At 40.2% G+C, this 25481-nt stretch overlaps 2 protein-coding genes across 2 annotated transcripts in view; both read left to right on the top strand.

Moving 5' to 3' along the window:
* LOC117999114 (ATP-binding cassette sub-family A member 3-like) overlaps positions 1-11844 on the top strand; it is a 165195-nt gene extending 153351 nt beyond the window's left edge. The window contains exons 27-31 of the mRNA XM_034988028.1: positions 1348-1535; positions 2203-2373; positions 2742-2932; positions 11131-11204; positions 11607-11844. Of these exons, the coding sequence (XP_034843919.1) occupies positions 1348-1535; positions 2203-2373; positions 2742-2932; positions 11131-11204; positions 11607-11729 (747 nt within the window). The 3' untranslated portion in view covers positions 11730-11844. The remainder of the gene's footprint in view (positions 1-1347; positions 1536-2202; positions 2374-2741; positions 2933-11130; positions 11205-11606) is intronic.
* A 2544-nt stretch (positions 11845-14388) lies between these two features.
* Positions 14389-25481, top strand: part of LOC117999113 (ATP-binding cassette sub-family A member 3-like) — a 137887-nt gene continuing 126794 nt past the window's right edge. The window contains exons 1-3 of the mRNA XM_034988027.1: positions 14389-14545; positions 22957-23063; positions 24479-24743. Coding sequence (XP_034843918.1) covers positions 14389-14545; positions 22957-23063; positions 24479-24743 — 529 coding nt within the window. The remainder of the gene's footprint in view (positions 14546-22956; positions 23064-24478; positions 24744-25481) is intronic.

Here is a 25481-nt window from a genome sequence, read left to right as displayed (position 1 = left end):
AAACAAATAATCAAGTCAAAAAATGGGCAGAAGAGATGAATAGACACTTCTCCATAGAAGACATACAAATGACTAAGAGATACATGAAAAAGTGTTCAACATCACTAGCCATCAGGGAAATACAAATGATTTAGTTAACTAATAACCTTTCATTGTTTAAAGTGGCCTTCTCACTGCATCAAAATATTTGTTGTTCAAAATATTGCAAGAAGTGGTGCCTGGGTGGCTCAGTCGTTAAGCGTCTGCCTTTGGCTCAGGTCATGGTCCCAGGGTCCTGGGATCGAGCCCCATGTCGGGCTCCCTGCTCAGCGGGAAGCCTGCTTCTCCCTCTCCCACTCCCCCTGCTTGTGTTCCCTCTCTCACTGTGTCTCTCTGTCAAATAAATAAATAAAATCTTCAAAATATTGCAAGATGTATTGAGTTCTCTTAACACCTGAATTAAGAGTGTAGTCTTAGAAATTTGTTTTTTAAAATTTGTAAAGTATAGAGGTTTTTAAAATATTCATTGTTGTTATTAGTGATTTTAACTTAAATTTTAGTCAGATATTTTGTCTAAATATTATAAAATTTTTATAATATGTTGTCTTCTTTTACCATCAGTATGACTGAAATAGCTAGCTAGGATCCCAGTTCTACTCACCTACATTTTAAACAATGGTCATAAAGTTATATTGCATATAAAAGAGCCATGAATACCCCAGTTATTGCCCAACTATCTACTACCACTACCAAAAAGTAGAATGTCACTGAGCTGAACCTAGATATTATTGTCGAACCTCTCCTTCTAGACAGTCTTTGGTTATGATATCCTAGCATCACTTGAGACTAAACCAATGGAGACGTATAAGAGAAAATAAGGTACCAAATTTCAAAAATATCCACCCAGTTATTAACACTACATCACACTGGTGATCTAGATCTCTTACTTTTTAGGGTCATCAGAATTTCCTGTAGGCTTACAACGAGTAAAGTTTGAGCCAATGGTAGACTAACCTCTTTTTATCTCATTCTGCTTCTTCAGGTGAATATACTTATGTAAATAGGTGCACTGTTATTTTAAGATTATTTTCCATTTATTTAATCAATTGATTATGGCCATATGTAGGGAGATAACATCATGATAGAAAAACCCATACTTTTGCACACTTGTGTTCCAATACATGACAATGGCTTCCAGATGCAATGATTCTATAATCACTGGAGGAGAAATTCTTTGGAAAAACTCTGTGGGTTCTAACCTTTTTAGAGGCATGGGCTGGAGAACTACAGGTCTTCTATGTTATCCATATTTACTATTATGCTCAGTAAGATAGTTGAATTGTGTCCATTGTTATTCTCTTATTTCAGGTAAGGTCAAAAATTGGCTATTGTCCACAGTCTGATGCTTTGCTGGATTACATGACTGCTCGGGAAATTTTGGTCATGTATGCCAGGTTGTGGGGTGTTCCTGAGACCCAGATTACACAATATGTGAATAAACTGTTGCAATCACTAAATCTGGAACCCTATGCTGACAAGTTTATTAATACTTACAGGTGAGATATTATACTGGTGCTCTCATTGCGCTAATATTGATGAGTCTCCTGTGTTTCTGCTCTTTGGAATGGGTGGCTGCTGTTTAACCAAAGTTCCACTGACAAACAGAGGCAACAATTATGAAGCAATCTCATGCCCTGCCAGTGTTTAGATGCCAGCAGTAAAGCAGACCTAGACAGTATCATATCTTCCCTTTGCAGAGATGGAACTCAAAACCTTGGTACTATTAGAATTATAGCCATTGAATTACAAAAGAGACCATTTGTCTACCTCTATAGTTCTGTGTCTCTCGGATAAAGAAAATGTAAGATTCTTTGTATTAGCCTGGCCACTATGTTGCTTATGTATCTAAGAATCCCAAGGAATCTCAAGAATAAGAATATAAATTTCACTGATAACATGGCTAAAATTGATTTTGTAAACAAAAGTCACTTTTCTACATTTCAAATGAAAATTATTTGATTTATCCAGGTGTTTTTGGGTCTGGTGCGTTGGTTGAGCTGCATGTAATCAGCATTTTTAGTACTTCTGCTTGTTCCCTGACTCAGCATTTTGGAAATAGGCAAATTGTTTTCTGTAAAAGATGACATGTATTAAATAGATGTTTGATGTATTAAATTACTGTAATGTAATTTAATTTCTGCTTCTGCTTTCTTGACCATGAAGTGGAGGAAACAAACGTAGACTGAGTAATGCCATTGCCCTAATGGGAAATCCCTCAGTCATCTTCCTGGATGAGCCATCAACTGGCATGGACCCAGGGGCCCGGCGCCTGCTTTGGAACACAGTAACAAGGGCACGTGAAAGTGGCAAAGTCATCATCATTACCTCTCACAGGTGCGGTTTATTGGGAGGCTTGATTAAGGATTGGAAGTGTTTTCATGGCTATGGGAGAGCAGTATTTGGGGCTTGCAATATAGGACAGTAAACGTGCCTAAGGATGAGCTCCTCCTGAATCCTAGTGAAAGGAATGGCCAAGAATTCTCACTGAGAGGAGAGGGCAGAAAGTTTATGATCTGTTCCATTTGAGAATTTCGTTCTCAGCACTTTGAACTTGAAAGTATCTCCACTTTCCATGATGTTGATGACAGGCAAATGCAACTTCCATTTTAAAGAGTTACAAAATACTGGAAAGTTGAACTACAGAATGTCTTCCAATGGAGGTCTTTTCAGCCTTACATCATTCTGGTGTCTTGTTTTGCTAGTATGGAGGAATGTGATGCCCTCTGTACCAGGCTGGCCATCATGGTGAAGGGAAAATTCATGTGCCTGGGCAGCCCTCAGCACCTCAAGAACAAGTTTGGCAATGTTTACATCCTGAAGGCTAAGTTCAAGATGGATACAGATGAGAATGAATTAGAGAATTTTAAAAAATATATTGCAACGGTTTTCCCAGGTAAATTAGATTGATTAGGCTAACTTCGTTAGAGATGTGTTAAATCATATTAGTTGTTCTCACCACCCAGATGGCATGTGTCTCCAATAACTATTTCTTGTGAGGTATTGATATTTATTGATCTTCCATATTGAGATCCTTTTTATTTTTAAAGAATTTTTAAATTATTTTTAGAGAGAGAGAGTGCACAAACCAGGGCAGGGAGGGATAGAGGGAGAGAGAGAATCTTAAGGAGGCCCTCATGCTGAGTGTGGAGCCCAATGTGGGGCTCGATCTCACAACCTGAGATCATAACCTGAGTCAAAATTATGAGTTGGATGCTTAACAAACTGAGCCACCCAGGCGCCCTTGGAGATCCTTTTTAATATTTGTTCTTATAAAATCCTTGTGCCTGGTTGTGTTAAGAACTTTTCACAGAAAGAAATCCACAAACAAACAGAAATACAGTTGACCCTTGAACAACATGGATTTGAATGACATGGGTCAACTTATACATGGATTTTTTTTTTTTTGGTAAGTACAGTACTGTAAATGTATTTTCTCTTCCTTATAATTTTCTTAATACCATTTTCTTTTCTCTAGCTTACTGTATTGTAATAATACAGCATATAATACATATAACATATACAATATATGTTAATCAGCCATCAGTAAGACTTCTGGTCAACAGTAGGCTATCAGTAGTTAAGTTTTGGGGGAGTTGAAAGTTATACACTACTCCCTGTATTTGCTCAAAGATCAATAGTATTCACCAACCTTTTGTATATTAACTAGTAGGGCAGTTGTAGATTAGGACTATCTGTATGATTTATATATCTAAAGTCATATGTTTGAACATAATTCTCAATTATTTGCACATATAATCTGTATAAGTCTGCTAGGGCTACTATAATAAAATACCACAGACTAGGGGGCTTAAACAACAGATATTTATTTTCTCACAGTTCCTTGGTTAGAAGTCCAATATCAAGGTTTCAGCAGGTCTGGTTTCCCCTGAGACCTCTCTCTTTGGCTTACTGATGGCTGCCTTCTTGCTGTGTCCTCACACAGCCTTATCTCTGTGTGCACATCCCTGGTGTCTCTTCCTCTTCTTATAAGGACACCACTTGTAGTGGATTGAGGCCCCATTCTTACAACCTCATTTAACATTAATTACCTCCTTAAAGGCCCTTTGTCCAAACATAATCACATTTGGGATTAGGACTTTAGCATATGAATTTGAGGGGATACAATTCAATTTCCTTGCACTAATAATGTAACTCTGGTCTCTTTCTGTCAGAGCCAGGATATGGAATTGAGATTCAAATAAGAATCAGTAAACTTTTCTCTTCTTTCAAAAGTAGCATGCTTCTACAAGCTAAATTCAGTAAGCAGCTCTCTGCCTATATGGTACAATACCAGAGAAAGCAACTATTTTTTTCTGTCCTTTACTTCTCTTTCCTAAATATAAAGCAGGGACATGTCAAGACTTAATAATTCGGATTTTTACCTTAGTTTCCACCCTGCTATGCTGAGCAAAATATCACAGAAGTCTGTTGTGTGTCAGGCAGGGGAGTCAGACTTCTAAGCAATGGGAAATAGCATGATGGATTATGCAATAAGAATGGAGATCAGAAAGTAGAAAGAAATGGATTGTAGAGTACATGTGGGGAACATATGTGTGGGAAATAGAATTTCTTTAGTGCATAGTCCATTAGGAAGTTCAATATTCACTTATGCATTCATTTGGCAAATATTTCTGAGTACTTGTATCAGAGTTCTAATTGATGTGGTCCCTAAATCACCACAAAGAAAAGCTGTGACTAGAAATATCTCACTTTGTGCTACCCTAGCAACTTGCTCTACTTGAAGAAGGGACACTAAACACTGACCCAAAACTTATCCCCAAGGATGTGGACACAAGAACTTTAATGGGAATGTGGGTTTGAGACACTTTTTCACCTGTAAGGTGGTTGTTGCCCCATTCTTCCTCACATTATTTTGAGCAAATAGCTATTCAAATATGACAGAACTGAAAAGGAACCGACATGGAACTCATATGTAAATATTAGCCTTTAAAAAGAATAAATAAATATTGCAAGCAAAGGCAGCTGGAATATCCACTTCTATAATGGGCTTACCAAAGGAATGATAAATATTTAGTATAAATGGTTGCATGAAAGAAAATACTAAATCACAATGGGAAGCCTAAGAAATTAGATGACTAGACAACAAAAAGATATGGAAAGACAACTGACAGCATTTTTTAAAGTAAACAATTCAGTGGCATCTGGGTGGCTCAGTCGATTAAGTGTCTGCTTTTGGCTCAGGTCATGATCTCAGGGTCCTGGGATGGAGCCACACATTGGGCTCCCTGTTCAGTGGGGAGTCTGCTTCTCCCTCTCCCTCGCCCCTCCCCCCGCTTTGCACCCCTCTCTCACTCTTTTTCAAATAAATAAATAAAATCTTTAAAAAAATAAAGTAAGCCTTTCAAAAAATAATTAAGTACCAGGAACAAATAGACAGTATAGGAACTATAAGGGAAATGGAGATTGGATTGGAGAAAAAGAGGAAAACATTAAACAAAAAGATAAACAATCATTTGAGAGAAAGTAAGAAAGAAGGAAGGGAATGTTAATACAACACAATCATAAAAGTAGTCTACAAAGAAAAAATGTCACAGAATAGAATAAATACTAAATACTATCAAGAAAATTTCCTAAAATAAAAGAAAACAAAACCTAACTGAAAAGGCAAATCAGACACCTCCCCAAAAAACTGACCTCAAATCATTAACGCCAATGAATATGCTAATATAATTATTGCACTTTAATAACAAAGTAAGGGGGAAACTTTGGATTTGCAGACAAAAAGACATATATAAAGGAAATAAAGTCAGATTGAGCACAGACTTTATAACAAGAAAGTTTTATGCTAGTAGAGCATGTAAGATATTTAAGATACTCAATGAAAGAAAAATGCAAGCCAGGTTTTTTCCTCCAATCAAAATGACTTTGAAGATTAAAAGTCACAGTCATGGGCGCCTGGGTGGCTCAGTCGTTAAGCGTCTGCCTTTGGCTCAGGTCATGATCCCAGGGTCCTGGGATTGAGCCCCGCATCGGGCTCCCTGCTCTGCGGGAAGCCTGCTTCTCCCTCTCCCACTCCCCCTGCTTGTGTTCCCTCTCTCGCTGTGTCTCCCTGTCAAATAAATAAATAAAATCTTTAAAATAAATAAAAGTCACAGTCATGAACACATAAGAACTCGGGGAATATTGTTCCCATCAGCCCTTTCTGAAGAAAATAAAAACAAAAACATTGCAGATCAACTAAGAAATGATTGGAGAAGCTTCTGCATAAGAACTAATGGACATTGAATAAATGTAACTGTAGAACTAGGGCTAAATACAGGGTATTTGTGTGATAAAATATCACATACTTGATATATATTTTAGAAATACATGTATAATACAATTATCAAAAACAGGGAAAGAAGGCAAAGAATATATGGAAAGTTAAATATGATTATTGAATATATATTAGGTATTAGCTGTTAATGATAGAATATTGCTTTAAATTGCATGTTGGTAGAGGGAACTGAGAGATTACTAGCACAGAGAATGTTGTTCATAAATGGAACCAAAAGACAGTATCTCAAAAAAATGGGATTATGGACATTAGTATAAAGATATTAATATGAAGTTATTCATTAGAACAAAAATACAAACCTTTGTATGTTACAAATATAACAGGAAGTAGAAACAACCATCATACTGGGAGTGTTTGTGCATGTGTGTGTGTGTGTGTGTGTTCATTTATGCATATACGTAGATCTATGCATTTCCATTTCCATGTAAATATAGAACAAGATAGGGGAACTGCTACAGAACATATTGGTACTATCAATCAATCAATAAATAAAAAGGCTTAGCTCCAACTAAATGAAAAAGTATTTTTTCAGATTGGCTAACAAGCAAATTCCAACTCTCTGCTGTATATAAAAAAACATTACTAATGCAAACTGAATAAGAGAGATTAAAAACAAAAATATGGTCTTCATGATTTTATGCTAGCTCCAGTATTCAACTTTTAGCAATATATTAAAATTTTAGCAAAATCTTCTTACTATATGGTGTCCATCAATGCCTGCCTTATATAAGCAAATATTTTCATCCTGTTTCTCCCTGCAGGTGCCTGTCTCTCCCCACATATTGTGTTAGTTGTTTGTCCAGTGTTTGCCTAATCACAGAACTGATGAGTTAAAGAAAAGACATTAATTTGCAATTTATCCAACCTTTTCTTTTTTGAAGTGTGGGAGTGACACTCTTTCCCACTTTCCACACCTCTGACATGAAACCAAAGTTGGTACAACCAATTATAAAAAAAGCAATGGCCCAAAAATTCCACCTTCAGGTATACCTTAGATACTTGCATCTACCTGTCCTCTGAGATGAGTAAAATAATATTTAAATCAGTGATAGTCACAATATTCAGACACTAGAAGCACCCCATAATCTATCAGCATGGAAAATAAATGAATGGAAATAAATTATGAAATAATCATATACCAGATTGCTGTACAGAAAGGAAAAAAAATGAGTGAATTATAACTATATGAAACAACACGAATGAAACTTATAATATTGAGTGATGTCATCAAGATGATAACATAGGTCATTCCTGACTTCAGTCCCAGTCACAAGAAGAACAACTAGCAATTATCCATAGATGAGACACCATTGTGAATATCCCAGAACATGAGAGTGAGGCTAAAGCAGCCTCCTGGACAACAGAGACTGAGAAGGATCGCATTAGAAGGGTAAGAGGAGGAGCTCATACCAACTGCATCACCCTTTTCCCCAGGCTGGCACACTGAGAATGCCCTCCTAAGCCTATGGTTTCTCCAGTGGGAAAAAGAGAGCCAAAGGTGAACATCAGGTTCTCTAGTATTGCTGGACACTTTCTGAAAGGCCCACTTGGGTCTCACCTTACAGGGATCACTGAGGAGCTTTACCACTGGGGATCACATTGGAACAGAGAAGGTGGGTAGTACTTAAAGCAACCAGCACTCAGACCATGGCAGATCACATTCCTACTTGTACTGGCATTGGAGCAGAGATCCCAGTCAGTGGCTCTGCCCATCTGCAGAGCTGAGCTGGTACTATGTGTGGCCTGGGAACCGGAGGGTACTTCTGCCTAATTTGGGTTCTCAGTCAACAAGATGTGCCAGGTGTGGAGCCCATCCTACCGCCCCACTGCCCAGAGAAGTAAATGCAAAGTCCTGACCAACTGCTGAGTAGAGCCTCCAGTCCTGCCCAACAAGGAAGTCTGGCCAGAGAAATCAGGAAGCCAAGGAGCCCATCCTACAGCTGCACTTTCATCACTGTCTTGTCAGAGATTCTAGCCAATAGCTCTGCCCACCTGCAGAGCTGAGCCATTGACCCCATCTGACCAGTGAACTCAGTGGGCAGCCTGCCTTATTTGGGTTCCCTGCCAACAAGTTGTGCCAGCCGTGGAGCTTGTTCTATAGTCCCACCTGGAGAGAGAAGCAAATCTGCAGCCACACTCAACTGCTGAGTATAGCCTATGACCCACCTGATCAGGAAGCCTGATCAGTGAATCCAGGAAGCTATGGAATTCATTCTACAGTCAGCTTGGACTGGGAACCAAACCAACCATCCTGTCTCCTGTTAAGTATAGTCTCTGGCCCCACATAACCAGGGAGCATGCAGAGTGATCTTGGACAGCCTAGGAACCTAGCCTATGGTACTGCTCACCAGCAAGCAGATCCTAGACTGTGACCTTGCGCAATTGCTGAACAAAGCCTATGGAGTCGCCCAGGCAAGGAGCCCAGGCAGTGGACCCCACATAATCATGGAGCATAGCCCGTGGCCCCATCTGAACACAGAACCCAGACAGTGACCCTGCCCAACTGTGGAGCACAGTCTCTAGCTCCATGTAACTATGGGAGACAGCTGGAGGCCCCCCTAAAAAGTAGCCCAGCCTGTGACTTTACCCAACAATGAAACACAGCCAGCAGCTTACTAGATTGTAAAGGCCAGCCAGCAGTCCTGCCCAGGTTTGGGACACAGTCATAGCCCCTGCATAATTTTAGAGCACAACTTAGGCCTTATCTGACTCTTAGCCTTGCTTGTGGCTCCACTAGAACACAGAGACCAGATGGTAGCACCATCCGGTTGGAGAGCACAGCCTGAGGCCTCCCGCAAACAAAAGCAATGGTGCTTAGTCCCTAGCCCTACCCAATTGTGGAGTCCAAACCCCTGCTGGCACCACCCTGGTAGGGAACACAGTCTGTACCCCATCTGGCCAGAAGTGATTAAAGAACCCGGTAAGGGCACCACTAGACTGTGGAACACAGCCTGTAGCCCTGCTTGAATGCAGAGCTCAGTTGGTAGGATAATCAAACCATAGAACACAGATAGCCCCTCCTCTTCCCCCCACCTCAGAGCACAAGCATTGGACCCACCCAAACCAAGACCCTGATAACAAGCATTGCCTGCCCACGGAAGCTACCACAGAAATAGTCCAGTACCTCAAGCTGATGGGTGAAGGTTTGTCCCTGCTGAAGTGAACCTATAAAGTCTAGGAGACTACTTACTCAAATGTTCAGGCACAAACATGAGGAATCAAGGACCACAGACTCTGCCTCCACCTTTATTGTGAATGTGATCAATACAACAAGGGAAGAAGAAAAACAAGAAGGAATGTGAAGCTGTAATAGTCAGGACAGTGGTATAGGGAGTTTCATGTGACTAGAACAAGCTATGCTCATGATGGGCATGCAGATGGAGTGCATGGAGTGGGTGACCTCCTAAGATAAATGTTTCTCCTAAGTCGAGCATTTACTCCCTGGATGAGCGCATTGAGCCGCAACAAGAATCTGTTTTCAGCCCAGATACATTAAAGGGGCGAAATTTTCCAGACACTCCTTCTTTGCTTTTCAACTAATCTCATCCAGGGAGGCATGTGTTTATTAAATCTCTAGCCAGGCACTATGAATTCCCACAATCTTCAGGCACAGTGTAAAAGTAGTGTGCACAAAGGGCTCAGTGAGTACCTATGCCTGTTTGCTGTTTGCTCCCAGGGCCATTGGGCAGGAGGGTACTTTTGGACCCTGATTCTGACACCAGATCTGTTAAAAGATAAACTGGACTCCACAAACAGGAGCTAAGGGAGAGGTTTATATAGAAAAGACATGTGGGTAAGCAAGGGAATATTTGGTTTGCTATAGCTTAAGCAGTTATCTAATTTGCAAAAACCTAGTTGGCTATTTGTAGTTGTCTGTTCTTGAGTTTCGTTTCCTCAGATGCAAGTGCATTTTACTCTGGTTTAGGTTTCGATTTACTTACAGGCTACCAAGGCATTGGACCCACTTCATTTTTTTTTTTTTTTTAGATTTTATTTATTTATTTGAGAGAGAGAGACAGAGATGGTGAGAGAGAGTACAAGTGGGGAGGAGAGGGAGAAGCAGGCTCCCCGCTGAGCAAGGAGCCCGATGTGGGACTCGATCCCAGGACTCTGGGATCATGACCTGAGCCGAAGGCAGATGCTTAACTGACTGAGCCACCCAGGCACCCAGACCTACTTCATTCTCATGACTTCTTTGATTACTTTAACATATATTTTAAAACAATTTTAACCCCAATTAATTTAATTAGTAATAATTTGCAAATATGCAATGATAAGTAGAAACACATCTATCTGTTCTGAATTTGAAACGGATACCCCCCCCCCTTCCCTCTCATTCCACCAGTGGATTCTTATTCACCTGTAAAAGAAATAAGAACACAGCCTGACTTTGGGGGTTTATATTTGTGATTTCCTCTTTCACAGGGCATGTGAAGAATAGTAAGCCTTGCCAAGCTCTACTCCCCAGCAAACACACTGTACATGCATACACAACCAGAATGAAAATCCTACCAGTTCATATTCTCAAAACTTGGTTTGTGGCAACAATAGCATTTTAGAAGTCTCAAGTTTTCTACATTGTGCATATGAGCTAACAATTTTTTTGTGACCAAAGCCTGCTGAAAGAATTAACCGTGTCACATATACTAAAGAGGTGGGCTTTTGGATGATGTCCCTCTTTTATTCTCCACATTTATTCATCCCTTTATTGTGTATAATTAAGCTGATGTAGCAATATTTTGGAACTTTAAAATGAAATCTGTAAGATTATTCATCTATCTTTCCTTTCCTAGGTAGTGAATTAAAACATGAGAATCAAGGGATCCTTAACTACTACATTCCCAGCAAGGACAATGGCTGGGGAAAGGTAATTGTAGCAACCATGCTCTTCTAATGTTACATGTTAAGAAAGCACTAATGATGGGAAGTGTTTGGGATTGTCACGTGGAATGGGGGCCTAATGTTATAGAAGGAGCAGAGACTTTAGGTTACTTTTCAATGGTTCCTAGAGTTTAATTGCTTCAGAATTCCACCTCTAAATCCCATGTTTTTGTCCCCCTCAAGAAAATGGGGACAGAGAACTGCTTCCTCACGGATTCTCAATGATCTATTCTGTCATTTTCTCATCTCCCCCATCTGTGCTTTTTGTCATCAAACAATAACTTGGTAGGAGTTGGAGTAAGTGGTAGAGAGGCTCATCTGGGTTGGGTGCCAGAAGGGATGGCTGCAATGGTAACTGCACTTTTTTTTATTCCTGTCATTGCTAAAGGTGTTTGGTATTTTGGAGGAAGCTAAAGAGCAATTCAATTTAGAAGACTATTCCATCAGTCAGATAACGCTGGAACAAGTCTTCCTGACCTTTGCTACGCCAGAGAACACAGAAGGGGATTGAAAAAAAAAGGGTGCAATGAGATTCACTTCTAACTACTGACACTATGTATTCCTTAGTACTCTCTACTACACCTGGATACATAGAGGGGCATTTCTGTGTGTGTATATCTTGATATATATATATGTGTGTATTTACTTATGTAATAAAGAGTTCCCCCAAAGGAGACCATATGTCAGTTCTTTGTAGATTTACCTGGATGGCTTGTGCAAATCTAAAATTCCTGTTTTTTTTTTTATGCTAGAAACATGTAAGAGCAGCATTTATCAGGGTGGAGACAAAGACTTATTCCTGAGTATTTTGAATGAACAGAAACATCCAGAAATGATGGGGCTGTCAGATGGGACAGCCTGAAGAGCAAAAGCTTTATGTTTTAGCAACTGAATTATATGTAAGAAGATCATAAAGCCTGGGGGGGAAAATCATCTTTCCCATGAATATGCATGTGCACACACACACACCAATTTTATAACAAAAAGAGTCAAATTAAAATCAGTGTCAGAGTTTATGGTGATAAGTTGGATTATTTCCAAAATTCAAAACAAGATTCTACATTTGTCTACATTTGAAGAGAACTTTTGCTCCAAGAATATTTAGAGTCCAAGAAAGGAAGCAAAAACATTCTTTAAAAATAGTGTGTTTACTTTTCTACTCTTGCCCAATTCTCTGATTAAAACAAAGGAGAAAAAAGGTATAGAGGGAGACAGTTCTTCTGAATCTTGTTTGGGCCCATGGAGTCCCCCATAAAAAAGCATGAGAAATCTAATCACTTCTCTAGATTCATGGGCAGATAAGCAGACAAGGAGGATGATCCTCCTGAAATTACAAGATGGAAAGAGTCACTGAAGCTGTTCTATTTTGAGGTGGTTTGGGGGTGATGGTTTTTATATCCTCAATTGGATATTGTAATAAAGTGATATCCAGAAACTATTGTTTTATTGTTTTTAGCTGTAATATAACTTTCTGTGGGTTCCCACCAATATTACCCATAGATCTCTGCCATGTGATTTCAGTAACCGCAAAATTTGTTTCCCAGGCTGGCCATCTCTAAAAAAGGAGAGAAAACTCATTTTATTAATTTAAATTTATTTTATTATTTTATTTAGTTGCATCTCATCACCACTTGGCTTTATTACTGATCCTTTAAAAAAATTCCTTTAGTCAGGTAGTCTTTTTCACTGTCCCTCCCTATTTCTCAACCCACCTCTTCTCCCAAGAAACAACAACAAAGGGTACATTCCTCTACTAAGCACTTCACTGCATTGCATCATTTAATCCTACTACAAACCTCTAGGCTAGGTAGTGCTGCTATTATCCTCATTGCACATGGAGGCTCAGAGGGGTAAAGAGATTTCACCCAGGGTCACCCAGCAAGCAAGCAGGAACATCTGTCAATATCCCCATTAGGAGCCAGGAAACCACACAGCAATTTGAACGTGAACGGGAAAAGTTAAAAGAATTATTAACTATAACAGGGGGTTAGCCATAAGAAAGTACAGAGAATGCTCAAGAATACACTATGGCTGAGAGAAATTACCCAAGGAAGAAACAAACTTGGAAGAGGACTCCTCCCCAAGGCTGGGATTCAGCTCATCTTGGAGAAGGTAAAGTTGGTGGGAAGTTCCCTGGCCTTGGGTCGAGGCTGTCCCACACCTGCTGAGAAACAGGAAATGCCCCATAGGGTACAGGCCGCCTAGGCTGGCCAACAGGGAACCGGCTGGATCTAGCAAGCAGGAAACTTTTCTGTGCTTGTTGGCAGGCTGGTGCTAGGAAGGGGCACCTGCGAGAGTCACTGAGCATCCACGGTTAACGGGCGTGGGGGTGTAGGGTGAATGCCGCGAAACGTCCTCCACACCTGCTGCTGGCAGCAGCAAGGTGGTAGTAAGAAAAATCAAGAGAAAACACCCGAACCTGGACCAGCAGCCCTTGGTCCTGCAGGGTCCATGCAGCACGCTCTCCTGACAAAGCTGAACCCGACAGCTCGAGAGCCCAGCTCCGTTTAGCCCTGAGAGGCCAGAACCCGACACCTGGTCCAGTAGGGAAGAGGTTTGCCCTCCGATAGAATCCAGACCCTGGGCTTCCAACCATTACGCTACCGTGGAGGTGCGTATTGGCTGGGGCGGAGGTCCGCGAAGAGAAGCGACCATCAGTGGACTGGAGCAGCATGAGAGGGGTCCGGGGGTGAGGCCCACTGAGTGGCTGGCGGGTCAGGGCAGCGGTGCAGAGGACGCAGTGGGGGTCTCCACGCGCTGAGCGCCCACGGGCAGAGGCGGCGCATGCCACCGGGTCGCCGCGCGTCTGGGGCTCTGAGTGGCCCCCGGAGCAGGGCTGCGGGCCCCTGTGCCTGCGCCTCTGCAAGTTATCTGTTGACCCCCACAGACCGTGGAGCGCGGCGGCCGCTGAATCTCCTCCCACCCCCTGCCACCAGCTACTGGCCCGCTGAGGGCGCCCGCGACACAGGAGGGAGAGGGGAGCCAGCGACAGATGGAGAATGGTCGGGTCGTCCAGTGGGGTGCAGAGGCAAAGAGCCTGGGAGCAAGCGAACGGCCCGACGTAGGGCCCTCAGGGCGGTGGGGCCTCGGGCAGTACGCGAGGGAAGAGTTTAGGGAGGCCTCACGCTCTGAGGTGTCCCGGGGCCGGGTGGGCCTGGGCGCGCGCGCGCATGCGCGAGGAAGGGGCGCGAGGTGGCGGGGCCGCTCCCGCGCTCAGCCGCGGGGCGGTTGGGGAAGCCGTTGGGAGCAGGCCCCGCGCCGCGGGTGACGCGGGTCCCTCACAGGTGGAGGTGGAGGTGTGGCCGTGGCGGTTACGAGGCCTGAGCGGTGAGTGTGGGACTTCCCCGCCCCGGTGTCTTCTCCGCAGACTCCCCCGGGGAGGCGGAGGGTGCTCCGTGGACTGCCCCCCGGCGGCCGCACTCTGAGCGCAGAGCCCGTAAGTGCGAACCCCGCACGAGACCCCCAGGCCCCCACATGCACTGGAACCGTCCACAGCCCTCTCTGCTCCCTCCAAAACGATACCCAACCCCCCTGGACGTGATATACATATTATAATATCACCTGTACCTCCCTGTCGACTGCCAGGGGCCGCACACCCAGTGTTGACCCTCCGTCCTGTGTTTTGCGTGTCCCTCGCTGGACCTCACTCCCATCCTTTTCCTCTCCGGGTCCCCCTGCTCTGGGGAATGCATCCAGGGCTTCCGAGGGAGGAGAAAGTGCCCTCCCCCTCAAAAACACCAAAACAAGCACAGGAAGTAAAGGACCCTTCTCTGGACCCTGAAACACACACGGGAGCTAACGAGAGCAAATTAAACTTTTATTTGGGCTGTGCCAGGTATTTGAAAGCCAGGGCTCTGGAGGCACGTGTTGTGGGTCTAGGCCTGCGGAGGCCAGAATTTATTTGCTATGTGACTGTCCCAGTCAGCTGGGGCCGCCGTAACAGAATACTGTAGGCTGGGTGACTTAAAAACAGCCAGTGTATTTCTCACAGTTCTGGAGGCTGGGAAGTCTCCGATCAAAGCTCCATGCAGATTCAGTGTGTGGTGAGAGCCTGATTTCTGATTCACAGACAGGCGTCTTCTCAACGTGTCCTTCACATGGTGGAGGCAGCAAGGGAGCTCTCTGGGGCCTGTGTCATAAGGGCACTAATCCCACTCATCAGGGCTCCATCCTCATGACCTCATCACATGCTGCGTGTCCCTCATGGTGATACCATCACATTGGGGTCAGGATTTTCACACACGAACTTGGGGAGAAGAGGAGGACACCGACATTCAGATTATAGCAATGACCTAATGTAAATTGCTTGATTTCACTAAGCCTCAGTATCCTCCTGTAAAAGAAGCTGGATACTACTATTTGTACCCATCTCTGAGGGTGATTAGAATATTTCAACTGACAGGAGGTAGTAAACGTTCAAGAAATAGAGGAAGGGGTATGGAAGTTAAGTGCTGCAGGAAGCTCCAGTGTCTTTGTTCTCCTCTGCCAAGGCGGAAATTGCACTGAACTAAGTTAAACAGGCAAGGAAGACTTTATGCACGGTTCTAGGAACTGGGAAGACAGGCCAGAACTCAGTCTGAGCTCAGTTCTGCTGAGACAAAGGATGGGAAGGTGTTTGAGGGCTGAGTGAGACAGTGGGAATGTGCTGGAGGACTGTAGAGGGGAGGTTGACCAGTAGAACACCTTGAGTAACTTCCTGAAGTTTGCTCACTGGTTCTCTGTGATTAGGCCGTGTGTGTTTGCTGTTGGTGCCTGTTAGAAGCTAGCTCCTACCCTCCCACAGAGACTGGGAATAGGGGTGCTATCTTCCTTGAGGATTACATGTCAAAGGATGACTCCCAGGCCCTTCAGAAAGAGAGTTTGGGGTTGTAAAACAGAAAAGAGGCTTGTAAACAGAGTTATATATGTTTTAAACAGAGAAAGGATGTTTAATTAAAGGTTTTCTAAAGCAGATGCCCAGAGGAAAGGGTGGTCAGGACCTAGAACCAGGGAGAGCCATATGTATAGTATTAGTCCAGCTCAGAGGAACATTCAAGCCATCTTGGTCCCCTCATTTTATGCAAAGTAGGCAGAAGATTTAAAAGGAAAGGTACCTCTGTTTTAGCAGAATTAAGAAAGCTGCTGTGTTTCATTCAGAACAGCTCAGTGCTTTTCAGAAAAGGCAATAAACTGTAGTGAGTCTAAGTCTCATTCTAAGACTTTAGGACTGTAAGCAGTGTAATGGCTTAATTTTCAGTAACTCCATTTGTTTTTTGAGAGCCCACACATCAATAGGTTGCCCTAAAAGTTTTTAGATGCACCAGGTTCATGTCCCTTCAACTTCCTCCTCCTTTCCCTCCCACCTCAGTGTTGCATCCAAGTTTGGGATGGACAGGAATGGCAGTGCATTTGGTATTTAGGGTGTTAAAAGTTCAGAAATAGTAGAGGTAAAACCAATGAATCACTGAAGTAGTAATTACTAAAAGTTTTGTGCATACACCAAAAAGACAGTTCATGAACTATGAGCACTCAAAGCAAAACATGGAGTGATTGGATTAATTGTCATAAAGCAGCTTATAGTGTGAGAAGGCAGTGACTGTTTATTCTTCATAGTGATTTGTTATGGTATTAGAATATCTTAAATGATAGGAAACGGCTAGTGGTTATCATAAAAATTTTGGGAAACAGTTTTAAGTTTTGCATATGATTTCCAGAGGCATAAGCAAGAAGTGAGTGAGGTTCCGTTAGCCTAGCTAAATTAAGCTTTGTATGTTTAAACTGGTTTTGTCTGCTCAGGGAATTTCCAAGGCTGGTCTCTGATTGTTTTTCATTTTAACAAGGGACAGAATATTGAGGGTAAGGTGGTTTCCTCACTAGGCTCTTTTGGAGTCAGACCTCTTCTGCCCTAAGATTCTTCCATATCTATCTGGGGAATAGTGAAGGAGGTGGGTTGACAGGACACTGGGAAACTGCTTTTCCTCTTTGTGCATAACTTCATATCTGTTGTTTTATCCTAGAAAGGATAAAGGGAAAGAACTGGCCTCTGTCTTTTTAGGCTTAGGTGTTGTTCTCTAGTCCTTGGAGCAAGAGAAAAAAGTTCTTGGACCATTAGGTATTTTATTGTCTTTGGTGCAATTGTAAATTGTTGAGAGTTTTTTGATTACTGATTCACTTTCATTGCTGGCAATTGGTTCAAATTGGTTCTGTTTTTTTCTTAATTCAGTTTTGGAGGTTATATGTTTTTAGGTATCCCTTTTAGGTTGTCCAGTTTGTTGACATATAATTTTTCTTAATATTTTCTTATAATTCTTATTTTTGTAGTGTTGGTTGTTCTTTCTCTCTTATTTGTAATTTTATTTATTTGGGCCCTTTTTCTTGTCTTATTGTTAAGTCTGGCTAGATGTTTATCAATTTTGTAGAAAAATTAAATTAGATGGATACCTAGAAATAAACCTAATCAAAGAGGTGAAAGACCTGCACTCTGAAGACTGTAAGACACTAATGACAGAGTTGAAGAGAACACAAAGAAATGAAAAGACATTCCATGCTCATGGACTGGAAGAACAACTATTGTTAAAATGTCCATACTACCAAAAGCAATCTACAGATTTAATAAAATCCCTATCAAAATACCAACAGGATTTTTCACAACTAGACCAAAAAGCCCAAACAGCCAAAGCTGTTTTGAAAAAGAAAAAGCAAAGCTGGAGATACCACAATTCCAGACTTCAAGTTATATTGCAAAGCTATCATGAAACAGTATGGTACTGGCACAAAAATAGACACATAGAGCAATGGAACAGAATAGAAAACCCAGAAAGAAACCCACCACTATATGGTGAATTAATCTTTGAAAAAGGAGGGAAGACTATCCAATGGGAAAAAGACAGTCTCTTCAACAAATGTTGTTGGAAAAACTGGTCAGCTACATGTAAAAGAATGAAACTGGAACATGGTCTTTCACCACACACAAAAATAAATTCAAAATCAAATAAAGACCTAAACGTGAGACCTGAAACCATAAATATCCTAGAAGAGAGCACAGACAGTAAGGTCTCTAACATTGGCTGCTAACAACATTTTTATAGGTATGTCTCCTGAGGCAAGGGAAATAAAAGCAAAAATAAACTATTGGGACTACATCAAAATATAAAGCTTCTGCACAGTGAAGGAAACAATAAAACTAAAAGGTAATTTATGGAATGGGAGAGCATATTTGCAAATATCAAATCCAATAAAGGGTTAATATCCAAAATATATAAAGAACTGATACAACTCAACACCCAAACAACAAATAATACAATTGAAAAATGGGCAGAAGACATGAACAGACATTTCTCCAGAGAAGACATCTAGTTTGCCAACAGACACATGAAAAGATGCTCAACATCACTCATCATCAGGGAAATGCAAATCAAAACTATGATGAGATATCACCTCACACCTGTCAGAATGGCTAAAATTACCCACACAAGAAACAATAGGTATTGGTGAGGATGTGGAGAAAGGGGAATCCTCTTGCACTGTTAGTGGGAATGTAAACTGGTGCAACCACACTGGAAACAGTATGGAGGTGACTCAGAAAGTTAAAAATAGAACTATCCTTTGATCCATCAATTGCACTACTAAGTATTTACCCAAAGGGCACAAGAGTACTAATTCAAAGGGATACATGCACCCTGATGTTTACAACAGCATTATCTACAATAGCCAAACTATAGAAAGAGCCAAAATGTTCATCAACTGATGAATGGATAAAGAAGTGGTACGTACACACACACACACACACACACACACTGGTATATTACTCAGCCATAAAAAAGAATGAAATCTAGCCATTTGCAATGATATGGTTGGAGCTAGAGAGTATTATGCTAAGTAAAATAAGAGAAAGACAAATACCATATCTATTTGAGAGAGAGCGAGAGAGTGGGTGGGGGGGTGAGGAGCAGAGGGAAAGGGACAAGTAGACTCCATGCTGAGCCCAACACAGGGCTCAATTCTCAGGATCCTGAGATCATGACTCGAGCCAAAACCAAGAGTTGGATGCTCAACTGACTGAGCCACCCAGGCGCCCCCACTCATATGTGAAATTTAAGAACGAACAAGCAAAGGGGAAAAGAGGCAAACCAAGAAACAGACTCTTAACTATAGAGAACAAACTGAGGGTTACTGAAGGGGAGGTGGGTGGGGGGATGGGTTAAATAGGTGATAGGGATTAAGGAGTGCAGTTGTTGTGATGATCACTGGGTGTTCTATACAATTGTTGAATCACTATTGTACACCTGAAATTAATATTACACTGTATCTTAACTAACTGGAATTTAAATTAAAACTTAAAAAAAAAACTTAAAAAAATAAAAATGGAATTATCATAATGATCCAGTAATTCCACTACTGGGTATTTATTCAAAGAAAATGAAAACATTAATTTGGAAAGATATATGCACCCATGTTTACTGCAGCATTGTTTGCCATAGCCAACTTATGGGAGCACTCCAAGTGTCCGTTGATAGATGAAAGGATAAAGAAGATGTGAGATATATGTATATATATATGATGGAATATTACTCAGCCGTAGAAAAGAATGAAAATCTGGCCATTTGCAGTGACATGGATAGAGCTAGAGAGTATAATGCTAAGTGAAGTCAGTCAGAGAAGACAAATACCATATGATTTCACTCATATGTGGAATTTAAGAAACAAATGAATAAAGAAAAAAAGAGATAAACTAAAAAAGGCTCTTGACTATAGGGAACTAACTGGTGGTTACCAGAGGGGAGGTGGTTGGGGAGCAGGGTGAAAAAGATAATGGAGATTAAGAGCACGCTTATCATAATGAGCACTGAGTAATGTATACAATTGCTGAATCACTATATTGTACACCTGAAACTAATATAACACTGTGTTAATTGAACTGGAATTTAAAAAATAAATAACAATTAAAAAAAGAAACTGCTGAGGCTTTCCGAGGTATGTGTATCATTTTGTACTTCCACCAGTAATTGATGAGACTTTTTGCTTTGCATCTTCTCAAATGTTACGTGTTGTCTTTTTAGTGTGTATGTTGAGGTATCTCATTTTGGTTTTATTTGTACTTCGCTGATGACTTACGATGTTGAGAAGTTTTTCCTGTGCTTTTTTGTTAATATTTTATTTTTTTCAAGAGCAGTTTTAGGTTCACAGCAAAATTGAGGAAAGGTGTAGCGATTTCCCATATACCCACAACCCGCATGCATGTGTAGCTTCCCTCACACCACTCCCTCACCAGGGTGTAATGTTTGTTAAAATTGATGAATCTTACACCTACACATCATTATCATCCAAAGTCCATGGTTTACATTAGGGTTCACTTTTGCTGTTATACATTCTATGGGTTGGTTGTATATAATGACATGTATCCACTGGTATAGTGTCTATATAGAATAATTTCACTTTCCTAAAAATTCTTTGGGCTCCATCTATTCATTCCTGTTCCCTTCACCCCCAAACCCTAGGAACCACTGATCTTTTTATCCTGTGTCTATAGTGTTGCTTTTTCTTGAATGTCATATAGTTGGAATCATATAGTATGTAGCCTTTCCAGATTGGCTTCTTTCATTTAGCATTATGCATTTAAGGTTTTTCCATGTCGTTTCATGGCTTGATACCTCGTTTCTTTTTAGCACTGAATAATACTCTGTTGTCTGGGTATACTACGGTGTATTTATCCATTCATCTACTGAAAGATATCTTGGTTGCTCATAAGTTTTGTAAATTATGAGTAAAGCTGCTATAAGCATCCCTGTGAAAGTTTTTGTATGGACATATGTTTTTCAGCTCCTTTGTGTAAATACCAAGGACTGTAATTGCTGGACTGTATGGTAAGAGTATGTTGAGTTTTGTAGAAAACTGCCAAATTCTCTTCCATTCCAAAGTGGTTACATATTTAACATTCCCACTAGCAATGAATGAGAGTTTCTCTTGCTCTATATACTTTTCACATTTGGTATCATTAGTGCTATGGATTTTGGTTCTGATAGATGTGTAGTGGTATCTCATTGTTATTTTAATTTGCATTTACTGAATGATAAATGATATGGAACATTTTTTTCATATGCTTTTTTAAAATTTTTATTTTATTTTATTATGTTAGTCCCCATACAGTACATCATTAGTTTTTGATGTAGCATTCCATGATTCATTGTTTTCGTGTAACACCCAGTGCTCCATGTAATATGTGCCCTCCTTAATACCCATCACCAGGCTAACCCATCCCCCATCCCCCTCCCCTCTAAAACGCTCAGTTTGTTTCTCGGAGTCCATAGTCTCTCATGGTTCATCTCCCTTCATATGCTTGTCATCTGTATGCTTTCTATGGTGAGCTGTATGTTAAGGACTTTAGTCCATTTTAAAATCAGTTTTCTGTGCTTTTTGGCAATATATACATCTTCCCCTCTCCAGATTTAATGTATATACTTGACATAAAACATTGTATAAGTTTAAGGTGTACAGTGGGATGATCTGACATATGTTTATATTGTAAATGATTACCACAATAAACTTAGTTAACACATCACCTCACATAGTTACAGTTTTTTGTGTGTTGTGAGAGCTTTTAGATTTATTCCCTCAGCAACTTTCAAATATATAATACAATATTATGAACTATAGTCACCATGCTGTACATTACATCCCCAGATGTAATGGTTCCTCATTTTCTAACTGGAAGTTTGTACTTTTTGACCATTTTCACCTATTTCCCTCATTCCCATCCCTTGTCTAAGCACTCACCAATCTAAATTCTACTTTTTCAGATTCCACATATAAGTGAGATCATACAGTATTTGTATTTCTGTCTCTTATTTTACTTACCCTAATGCCCTCAAGTATTATCCATATTGTTGATATCATTATTGTATTTCCTTTTTATGGCTGAATCATATTCCATTGCATATACATGCCGTATTTTCTCTTTTTGAAGATAGAGTGTTTTTACATATCATATTTTCTTCATTCATCTGTTGATGGACACTTAGGTTGTTTCCATGGCTTTTGTGAATATTGCTGCAATGAACATGGCAGTACAGATGTGTTTCTGAGATAGTGATTTCATTTCCTTTGGATAAATACCCAGAAGTGGAATTGTAGTGTCGTATGGTAGATCTATTTTTAATTATTTGAGAAATTTTCATACTGCATTCCATAGTGGCTGAACCAGTTTGCTTCCTTTCATGGATGGGGTCATAGGATAGGCTCCATGGCCAGTAGGGCTCATTAGCTTTGGATCTGAATCAGATAGAACTGTCCACTGGGCCCTCTGGCCAGATGGGGCCACCCACACAGGTCAGCCTGGTTCTGGGGTTTTCATAATGGTGTCTTGTCTATGGATAGTTACTAACTGGTCTTCTTGAAGGAAGAATGATGTTGAGAATGACTTAGGTCACCATCTTGATGTCTCATATTTTTTTAAATGTCTTTCTAAAGTCTTTCCAATTTTTAAAAATTTGGGTTGTCATATTTTTATTACTGGCTTGTGGCAATGCTTTATATATTCTGGATATAAGTCTTTTATTAGGTAAATGTGTTAGAAATGTTTTATTCCCTTCTGCGGCTTTCCTTCTTATTTTCACAATGGTATTTTTTGATTAGCAGAAATTTAAATTTTGATGAAGCCCTTTTTTATGGCTTGTAATTTTTTCATTCACTTTAGGAAATTTCTGTGTGTCCAAGGCCACAAAGATATTCTCCTATCTATTTTCTTGTATTTTATGGTTTAGCTTTTATGCTTAGGTCTAGGAGACCTTCTTCCTCCAACCCTTCAGATCCTAATCTAATGTCCTTTTGTGGAATTTGTAAACGTTCTATGTTTTTTGCCTTGAAAATGGTAAGCATAGGTATTTTAAATTTTGGTCCAGATAACTCCACCCCAGATGTAAGGAGTACCAGATATTACATGCAGAAAAATTGGAGGAATAGCTAACTCTCCAGGATATTTTTTTTTTCAGAGAGGATTTATTTTCTTATATTAGGCACCTGTAGGCATTTGTAATATGGGATACCTTCATCTGGTATCAAAGATTGAAATTTGAAATTGGCCTGCAGTTCCTGGGAAGGCCAGTCTCCTTCACTATCATCATATTTATAAGGTAAGGTCCTAAAATAATGTCTCCCCTTCCAGGCCCTGAATTTTAGCTCTCTCCCTGGTAGCTGCAAGAATTTAAGTCAAGTTTTCAAGATCACACAGATAGTGGTAGAGCTGGGAATCAGCCAAGATGGTTCAACTTCAGCTCCTGAGTTATTAATAGCCTGCCATGACACACACACCATGAAGGAAGGGTTTTATTTGTTATGTTTCCCATTATACACCTACACTTAACATATCACTTAATAGATATTCAGCAAATATTCATGAAATATAAGAATGAATCTGTTCCCATTAGCAATGTTATTAATGGAGGTACTTTCAATCTTGCTAATTGTTGAGTGGCATTTTGGGATTATAGCTGTGATGTGATTTTACATACCATTTTGTCTTTTTGCTGCTGCTGCTGATTTTTTTGTATTATTTCTTAATTAGTATTTTGGTAAAGGTACTGGTCAAATTTACCTGGAAACTTGCATCAGTAACTTACTGATCTTTGTTTTGTGCTTGAAGTTTTATAAATATTAGAAACTCAGAAGATACTGAGTAAGGGTGTAGGATAAAAAGCTTCTCAAATATTTCAAATGCTTATTGTTTCTTTTTGTCATCCTCTAAGCTTGATTAGAAAAGGAAGCAATTCAAATTTAAGTAATTTATTTGTCTAAAATTTACATTTTGTTATATAATCTTAATTTCTTTTTGTAAAATCTTTACTCCCTCCATAGAGTTGAAGAATGGATTTCTTATGGTTTTACAAATTTATGGGTCTTCTGTGGAAGAATTTTATTTTAAAGGTAAGTTGAGCTATCTATAGGATTTTTGCAACAGCCAAGAGACCACAATGGGAAAATTCTTATAGCCTGATCACTGCATTTCAGTTTATATTGTTGTATTTTTCTCAGTTCTACGGCTGGGGGTATCTCTTCCAAATATGAAGAGTCCTTACAGAGTGAAATAATAGCAGAATGACATGTAGAAAGGAGAGAAAAAAATGGTTCAGGAAACTAATGCTATATTATAGAGTGAAGCTGTTCTTTTTTTTGCCATCTATGTATTTTCTTTTAAGAAGTGTCTGTTAATATAAAACATTTAGGCATTTGCAGATGTAATGGACTCATATGACACTTACCATAATCTTTTTTTTTTCTATCTCTTAGAGACGGCAATTAGTGGCGTTATTTGTGGAATTCATCCTAACATTGCTATTTGCTAGTACACTTTTGTTAACACGCAAATTTTTGATTATAAAGAAGTCTGGGCCTTTCAATTACTCTCTTCAGCCTGTTGATGAGTTGCCTGCATTCCTTGGAACGGCCATCACTTTTCCTGGTCATTGGGAACTGGCTTTCGTGCCTTCCAAAAGTGTTGTGGTAAAGGGCATCATTGAACTCGTGAAAAGGGATTTACATTATAATTTCTCAGGTTAGAAATTAAAGTTTTTTGAAAAAAATGTATTATTAAATTGGGTTTCAGTGAAGACACTTGTATAACCTTTTAACTGGGCATTAATCTCCTAAGTAAAACATTGTAGGATATATCCTCATAACCAGATAGTAACCTCCTAGGTATAATATTATACACTTTGTTATACTTGAGAGTTAAATTCATATAAAATATTTTCTCCTAGAGCCCAAAACAAATAGTAATATTTAAAAATTAGATAATCAGTTTATATTTTACTATCCAATTCTGTGATACCGTCTTCCTTGTTTCTGGTTGTGCTTCTTAAACCTGGGTAAGTATGACCCCAGGGCTACGATGGTGTGCCAAAGGAACACAGAGGCACAGCATAAGCATGGGCCCTCATTCCAAATGCGCGCTCAGTGGTCAGTTATTTCAAACTTTGTTCATATAAAAATGTTACACAAGACATATATGAATGCCTTAGAGAAGACTCAAGCTACATACAGTTACCTTAAAAGCCCCCCAGTGAGCTTCCCCTCATATTCTCAGTTTTTCTCCTCTTTCTTCCAGGGAGAAACGCTATCAGAAGTTCGGTGAGCATCCCTCTAGTGCCCCTTCCTTTAAACACATATGTGCACTCGGTAATATATTTTTTCAACTTTTTGTTGTCTCTCAAGAATTTGAGGGTCCTTGAGAGTAGATGCCATCTCAAAACATAACTTATTAAAAAAAAAACAGTGAAGCAGAAGATTGCAA

The sequence above is a fragment of the Mirounga leonina genome, unplaced genomic scaffold, assembly GCF_011800145.1.
Source record: "Mirounga leonina isolate KUSES-001 unplaced genomic scaffold, KU_Mleo_1.0 Mir_448, whole genome shotgun sequence".
Taxonomy (NCBI): domain Eukaryota; kingdom Metazoa; phylum Chordata; class Mammalia; order Carnivora; family Phocidae; genus Mirounga; species Mirounga leonina.
Note: the sequence above shows the minus strand (reverse complement) of the source record. Positions and strands in the feature narration are given on the sequence as shown.